General features: G+C 27.9%; 2 protein-coding genes across 2 annotated transcripts in view; both read left to right on the top strand.

Annotated features, from left to right (window-relative positions):
* Positions 1 to 281: 281 nt before the first annotated feature.
* On the top strand, positions 282 to 6,503 carry LOC108723280 (vanin-like protein 1). Its single transcript, XM_018448886.1, has 8 exons — positions 282 to 401; positions 4,280 to 4,362; positions 4,487 to 4,621; positions 4,753 to 4,899; positions 5,009 to 5,169; positions 5,262 to 5,476; positions 5,558 to 5,662; positions 5,749 to 6,503. Exons 2-8 carry the CDS (start codon positions 4,303 to 4,305, stop codon positions 6,486 to 6,488), a joined length of 1,563 nt encoding a protein of 520 aa, XP_018304388.1. The 5' UTR covers positions 282 to 401; positions 4,280 to 4,302; the 3' UTR covers positions 6,489 to 6,503.
* Positions 6,504 to 7,210: 707 nt separating this feature from the next.
* Positions 7,211 to 8,589, top strand: part of LOC108723213 (cytochrome b-c1 complex subunit Rieske, mitochondrial) — a 2,763-nt gene continuing 1,384 nt past the window's right edge. Inside the window, exons 1-3 of the mRNA XM_018448774.1 lie at positions 7,211 to 7,301; positions 7,712 to 7,849; positions 8,006 to 8,183. Of these exons, the coding sequence (XP_018304276.1) occupies positions 7,211 to 7,301; positions 7,712 to 7,849; positions 8,006 to 8,183 (407 nt within the window). The remainder of the gene's footprint in view (positions 7,302 to 7,711; positions 7,850 to 8,005; positions 8,184 to 8,589) is intronic.

Here is an 8,589-nt window from a genome sequence, read left to right as displayed (position 1 = left end):
TAAAAGAAGTAAAAAATGAAAAAAACAAGAAATAGAAAGAACAAGCAAATAGCAGATTGTAGATTTGACTTAAATCTTCTGATAACCTGTCTAATAATAGATAAATTTATCTTTCCTGTTGCTCAATTAATACAGTGTGTACGTGAACATGCAACGCAATGTTCGTGGAAATCCCACCGCAATGGAATGTCTGTCTGAAAATGTTTCGAAGGAAAAAAAAACCGCATCAGCAACTGCGCTGGCGATCGCGCAGTGGGATTGTGGGGAAGGGAACCTGAAGTTTCTAACGACGTGTATATGCATCAGTACGGCATTACGCTTCGCACATGATAAGCTCGCGCGGAGAAAACTTGTCGTGGCTACTGTGTGCTGTTATACTTATATAAGTCATTTTACTCCAGGTAATTATATAATATTAATTTTTCTCAACGGATCCACTTTATAACATTAGGCGGCACCTGTACTTGTTCTAATCTATCTTGTAATTTGTGCTTAGAAATATTGTAGCTTTTTCTCTCACAAACTTCATTGGTATTCTACAAATACAATATTAAGAAAGAAGGTTTTATGCAAATGTAAGACCGGGAATAGTTTATCAAATTAGTGCTAACAAAACGTCGCCTGGGAAGAATGCTATTATGCTATTATATGATAACTACTTTCTAACTCTTTTCAGCCAATTATTTTCTAATTTAGTCATCATGATGAAATACGTAAGCGTACGCTTCCAAACTCCAAGAAATTTGCTAAAAGATAATATTTCAATAATTAGTAAAAAAATTACTATGCAGATAATTTTTCGCTAACTAGAGCAACTACTTATCGTTCTTCTTCTTTTCTCAAAATTATATACACATTAACGGTTCACAGTGTTATTTTTAGTAGATTTTCTAATTAAAATTATTACGTAAAAATTATTACGATTACTAAGCGTAATTAATTCAATCGATACTTATTTACAGAATTTCTAATTATTTAATAAACAAACTATCTGCAGTATTGTAACAGCAGATTGGTAGTAAATTCGATCAAAAATTGCTAGCAAATTAGCATCATTTGTGTAAGCATTAAGCACGTGTTTTGTCGATTGAGTTTGTTATCACAATTTGATAGTAAATTGGCAGCAAAAATAGAATAGAATTGAAGTCGAATGCAAATTCTGTTGTATCTCTGTCTCCAATTTTCATCAAACTGTGAGATAAGTATGCCAAAACTTATTTTTCTGATATCAATCATTTATTTTGTTGACCAACCTTGCTATATTTCTGCCAACATTCAATCAGCATTATGTATATATGTTAAATTTTTTTGCCAACAAAATTAATAAAGGACACTTTGCAGAACCTCAACTTGGCAATAATAAAAAGTTAATAATTTTATCTACAATAATGATTTTATCTACACTACGGAAATATTATTATTTCTAATATTATCACTGATAATCCTTAATTAATCAGTATTAGCTGAACTTTTCGTTCTTTCGAAAGTGCTTGAAATTTATTCTTGATCACTCTAACATTTAAGCCATCTTTTATTTCATGAAGTCTTTCCCTTTCTTCTATTATTGCTTCTATTTTTCTATTTGATCGAATTTTTAAGATATAACGAGAAATCTTAAATCATTATATATACGCGCGCGCACGCGCACACACACACACACACACACACACACACACAAAAGAAATGGTTCTCTCTTAAAACTGTTTTAGCACCAACTGAAAATTTCTAAATTTATCTATACTTATTCCATATATGAATACGCAAAATATCATTAAAATCAAAATTCATTGGCAAGGTTGGCAAGGTTCTTCTGTTAGGGTTCCTCGGTTTTTGCAAATACATAGCTCAGAGATTGCAAAGCAGTATATATGTGTAGGTTGTTATAAGGGCAAAGTTTAACGGATTTTGTGATCAAGTAGGTCAGAGTGTTTGAGCAAAGTATACTATAATTTTACGCAAATAAAATAAATGAATTAAAATTGTCAGAGTTTGTCAAAATTAATGTTATTTTTTAATCAAATTAAGTTAAAGTTAAATATGGCATATATATATAAAATTAATTTAATTAAGGTAAAAGTTAAATAAACAAAAAACTAATTCAGTTAAAGTTACGTTATTGATTGAATTAACTCTAGGTAAATAAAAAATTAATTTGAAAAAACATTATTTTTATGAAAGAAAAATATTCTATTTTTTTTAAATTAATTTACTTTAAATAATAAAGATGTTTCTCGTACAATAATAATCTGATTTTTAATATTTTTACATAGGTATTTTCATATCTTGATATTTATATTATAAAAGAAAAACAAAATGTAATATTTAAAAATGTAAGCAAATTTGTACTCCTCTTTGTGCTGGCAATACCCGTACGTTTTTTTTTTAAATTATGTGTAAATAAAGTTCTTTTCATTCTTTATCGCTTATTAGTCATAAAAGGATAGCATGATAATAACAGTACTGATAACGTTCTCTAAATATAGGCCATTACAGAAATTCGATCCATGTTCATCTTTGGGCAGGATCTGACGAATGCCCATCACACACTGAGCTTTATCTAAATTAATTCTCTAATATTTAAGATTTTATAAATAATAATATTGGCATTCAGAAAAATAAAAAAAACTTTAAAACTAAAAATAAAAAAGTTAATAAATTAAAGTTTAAAAGTAATTAAATTAAATTAAAAGTTATTATCTTTTTAATTTTGTAACTAATCACTATCCAACCATGAAAATTTTTGTATATTTTGCATCACTTTCTTGTTAATGTATTAATGTTAATGTATTTTTTAAAACGTTAAGATATAATTTTTAGAAAAAATTTAATAAGAGACCAAATAAAGTGAGTATTTTACTGAACCAAATTCACCACACATGCGCGGGAAATCTGATTCATAAGCTGTGTTCAATTTTAACGCGTTCAATGCTAATTTTACGTTTAATGAACGACAAAAATGTGTTCCATTATTCATTACAAGTCTATAATTTATGTTATGAATGCTATAAATTTTCATTACTTGCAATAAATAACACAAAGGCAGAATAATGATTATAAGCGCTTAAAGCGCATGAGCGACCAAATCGAACGCAGCCACAATCAGCTGGGACTGACTCTGGTCTCGCTTGTTTAGAATTTGTATGTGTACTCACATACAGAGCAGACATTCTTTTATTCTTTGTTACAAACACTAATTTCTTTACGCTTAACCAGATTGATATTAACTCGATTTAAAAAGTTGATAAGAAATGCTTTGAAATTTGTGAAGTGGAAATATTCATAGTTTCATACACAAATAAACTAAACTCAAATAACCTAAATAAATACGGTGTGAGCATGACATTCGCAATATTATGTGAATATTTTAACATAAGAAATTTTTGTATGTTGGAGTTTTCTGTTAGAACATTAATATCCTAGCACGAAAGTGTAAATATAATAAAATTAACAGAAAGGTTAAACAAACAATTGGTTAAATCAAAGATTAAAACTAGTTATTCATTAATATACAATGCATGGAACGTTTCGACTAAATCTTCTTGAGCCATTACAACAGAAAATAAATTAAAAGTTTAGAAACAAATTAAATATATGAAATTCTTAATAATTAAAAATATTGAAAAGAGAATCGATAAACACTACATTCTTCTGTATACGTCATGTTGAGGTCCATATTAAAACCAAAACTTTCTTCGTTGAAAAGCGAAAAAAAGTAGAGTCAAGGAATTAAAATTCATGAAAAGTCATCTAAAGGTATGTATAATTCCAAACTTCATAATCAAAGGTTGAAATGGAACCGTAATCTTGACTCACACACATCCAATGGAATATGTATCCAAACAGCTTCATGTACTTATTCATACTTATAACGATCTAAGTTGAAATTTCTGTTAGAAACTCAGTTTTTTTAATAATATGTTGTAAAGTACTCCCAGTTACAAATAAAAGTTCTTTATCAGATACTTCTTTGCCAAATAACACTAAGATATTCCAAAATTTGATGTAAAATATTATTATTTCTAATAAAATATATGTATAAAATGAATAAAAAAGACAGAAATTGATTCTATAATATAAATTTGTTTTGGCTTTAAATTAAAAAAAAATTTACATCGATACTTCTAAAGCCTTAAATTTTAATTCTTTAATAATTTTTAATTAATTAAGCTGTAATTTAAATTCTTATATATGATTTGTTTCCATATTATAATTTTGTGTTATTTTATTTTTTTTATTACATAATTATTTTTAATAAACTATATCTTTTTTCTTCTTACAGAAATATAATTGATAGTATCAAATATGAATCAGCAATGGATTATTGTTTATCTACTAGTAGCATGTGCACATCTATCGCATCAGGTAAACATAGCGACTTTTATATATTTAGCAATGATATATCTTTTTAATATGTGTAACTATATATTATATAATCTGAAATATCATTGATAAAATTATTCTATAAATTCTATATATTTTATTACAGAAATCAACACCAAATGGAGAAACTTATGTAGCAGCTGTAGTAGAGTATCCCCCAATATATTCAACGAACAGCAGTGAGACTTTGAGAATAAATTCTGACGCATATGTTGAACTTATTAAAAACGCTAGTCTGGGTGTAAGTTTTCTTTAAAAAAAAAAAAAAAAAAAAAAAATTTCGAACATTTTATAGATTATATCAACAAACTAACATTCTTCCTAAAATGCTTCATGTTACAAAAATTATTTAAAACCTCTGAATATTTTTAGGCTGCTGATATAATCGTTTTTCCTGAAGATGGTTTGACTACAGTTCAATTGCCGAAAAGAGAGAAAATGGGAAACTGGACAACTATTATTCCTAGTGCTTCAGCTAATTATATACCTTGCAGTCAAAATACTATTGAAGTCAGCGAAGTACGTATATATCTGATGTACAGTACAGACTATACCTATACAAGTTTTGTATCACGAGAAATGGATATAATATATTGAAATTATCTAAAAAGAAATTTTGAAACTACAGACATTGAAAAAAATATCATGTGCTGCAAGGAACAATGACATCTATGTGGTAATCAATATCGCTGAGAAAGCACCTTGCTATGACGTACCTTGCCCAAGAGATAAAGTGTTTTATTACAACAGCAACGTTGTATTTGATCGTACAGGAAAAATTATTGCCAGGTTAGAACACATCTAGCTCTTCATTATAATTACAGTTGCAATAAGACATCTCGCAGTTTTATAATATACATCATCTAATTATAATTAAACAGGTATCGTAAAACGAATCTTTTTGGAGAATATCAATTTAATGTGACAACAATACCAGAAATAGTAACTTTCGATACCGATTTTGGAGTGAGATTTGGAACTTTTATATGCTTTGATATATTATTTTACGAACCTGCGATAGAATTAACAAGAATTCATCAAGTTACTGATTTTGTATATCCTACAGCATGGTTTTCTGAAGCACCATTCTTAACAGGTAAAAAAAATGTCCGAATCTTCTTCCCTTTTTCTCAAAATCTCATTAAAACCTATACAATAATATTATTAATTATTCTAGCTGTGCAAACACAAATGGGATGGTCATTTGCCGAAAATGTAAATCTTTTGGCTTCGGGCTATAACAGACCTGGCTCTGGCAACGCTGGCAGTGGAATTTATTTAGGTATGTAAAATTACATTTTACATCTTAAATATTATTCATAGTTAAAATATTTTATTGTGCACATATAAAGATAATATTTCTTGCAGGTCGTAAAGGATATGGAAGGGCAATAATGCCTACAACTACGCATAAAGAAATATTGATACTTGAAATATCCAAAATAAAAAAGGAAACTACATATAATAAAAACTATTATTCAATGAATTCTTCAATGGATTCTTCAACGAATCAGAAGAAAATTATACCATTTGACAATGGGACAAATCAGCATTTATTTTTAAAACACGACTCTTTTCAAGCCTATCAAACGGTTTCTTTGGAAGACAATGCTGTAAAAACTATCTGCCAAAACGACTTCTGCTGCGACTTTAAAGTAGAAATTGCAAAAGTAGATCCAAATACAAACTACCGTTTAGTAATTTTTAACGGAGATCGGTTTTATGGTAACGTTAAAGCTGGTATACGTACATGCGGTATAGTTCAATGCTTGAATAACTCGGTCTCATCATGCGGTTCCGTACAAAAATCAGAAACAATATTCAACAATATTGAGATCACGGCAACATTCCACGATTATAAAAACAGTTTAATTATGCCATCTGTTTTAAATCCAGATTTACTTCCGCTTAAAGGTTGGACATTTCTTGATCACACCCACCACGATCATATGCACGTTAACATGTTTTCAAATAAGCGTACAAACAATTTAGTAACGTTTGGAATATATTCGAGGAACTTTAATCAGAACAACGCAAATAAAACATCATTTTATACCTTTAATTATTTCGTAATGTTGTTAATAACTTTATTGTTATCAAAATTGTAATTATATATTTATACACGCAACACGTATATATACTTTTATCTATTTTTAAATATATTTTGCGTATATATTTTTATGCGACATACTTTCTAGAAATTATGTATTTTTTGTTTACATTTATTTAACAAATAATTCAATAATTCTTTACTTCTACTTGTCAATATCAAGGAAAAGTAAATTAGATCAAAAGTTAAATTTTAATTAATTCTTGTAAATTTACAGATTGTGGCATCTGTAGAAATTGATGTGCACAATTTTTTGAACATTGTGTATATAAATGCAAAATATATTTTTGATATAATCATATACAAATGTATCTAGAATTTTGTTGTGGTAATATAAGAAATATTGTTGTTGATTATAAAATTATTGTGATTATATTAAATTAATATATATGCATATAGTATATTAATATATTAATAATATATATATTAATAATATATATATATATATTTATATCAATGTATATTTATATCTAGTGTACTATATAGCTCGTGTTCATATATTACTACCAATTGTCAGTACAGTATAATATACAAATGGGAACTATAATAGATTTTCAGTACTAGCAGTCAACTAGCAGTAATATACGAACATGGCCATAGTTGCTTGTTTGACAATCGAAGTGAGAAAAAGTAAGATTTCTACGAAACTTCAGACATTACTTGCCAAATATTCTACAGCGATATAATAATAAATATATTAAATAAGTGTTACTATTAAAAATGTTTTTTTCAAGGAAATACGTACTCAGTGTTTTTATTGTAAATTACAATAAACGCCTCTCATCCTTGTTACAGTTATACCAAATTAACTGTAAGTATTTATATGGAAAGTAAAAGAGATATTTAAGATATACATATTGAAATGTAAATAATATTATTAAACTGAATTTGGAAAAGCTTGATATTTCGATAAGAGATGCACAATAGTGTCTCTTTCAGAATTCTTGATTTTCTAAGTGCACTTGAGGGGAGACAATCATGTCCATCAATTAACTAACTTTGATCAGTCATTTATATTTATGAATTATAATTTACATAGTTAAAAATTAATCACATACAGTAAATCAACAATTAATAATTCCACAATGACATTTATATATTATGACAGAATGCTGATCAATGATAAAAGTATTGATAAAGAATAACGCGATAATTAGTTTTATAAGTCTCATAAATAATAATGACTTTGTATATAATTACTTTCGTATTATTTTGAGTCAGACTTTAAGAAATTGCGCAGATATTCCTATACTGATTTACCGAGACCCAATTTTGATGAATATCGACGAGAATCTTTGAAGGATCCCAAAACGAGAAACCTTGATGAACAAAGAGCACTGAGGAGCATTTGCTCTTTTGGTAATATCTCTAAAAAATTTTATCATATCTTTCCTGTATCATCGATATTTTATATCATCAAAAAAAAATATGTTTCTTCTATGATAACAATAAATATTTCTGTAGAATCTTCAGTTAAGTCAGATGTATGTATATAATTAAATACAATATTTTCAGTTGCTTGTGTTGCCGGATTATACGGTTTTAAAGCTCATTTACTGCATTATGTGTTGTTTTGTATGCCTTCACGAGATCTCTTGGCAGAGGCTCAATTGGAAGTGAAATTAAATGGTATACCGGAGGGAAAAGTATTAGTCGTTAAGTGGCGTGGCAAACCTGTTTTTATTTACCATCGGTAAGGAAATTAATAAAAAACCTCAACAATTATGAAAAAAAAGCGGAGTAAGACGAATACATACCAACAAGCTAACGAGAAATGACCATCAATTAAATAATGTCGAAATTATCATATATGTTATATTATGATATATTATGATATACAGGGTGTTTCCAAATTAAATGGCAAAACTTCGGGAGCGTGTAGAGGAGTAAAAAACTAAGAAAAAAAGTCCTATAGACATATGCTCCTTTTTGCTTTGTTTCGCAGGAAATCACGAAAAAAGAAAAAAATATATTTAATTTATTATTTTAATTATTTTATTTATAAACTTTTTAATGAAGATTTTGTTCGAAATGTGCACCTCTTGCAGCAATACAAGCATTGCATCTGTCAAACACGGCTCTTGTAGCAGCCAGGCACT

This window comes from Mycetomoellerius zeteki, unplaced genomic scaffold (genome assembly GCF_001594055.1).
Source record: "Mycetomoellerius zeteki isolate Tzet28-1 unplaced genomic scaffold, Tzet1.0 scaffold228, whole genome shotgun sequence".
NCBI classification, from domain to species: domain Eukaryota; kingdom Metazoa; phylum Arthropoda; class Insecta; order Hymenoptera; family Formicidae; genus Mycetomoellerius; species Mycetomoellerius zeteki.
This window is presented reverse-complemented; position numbering and strand designations above follow the sequence as displayed.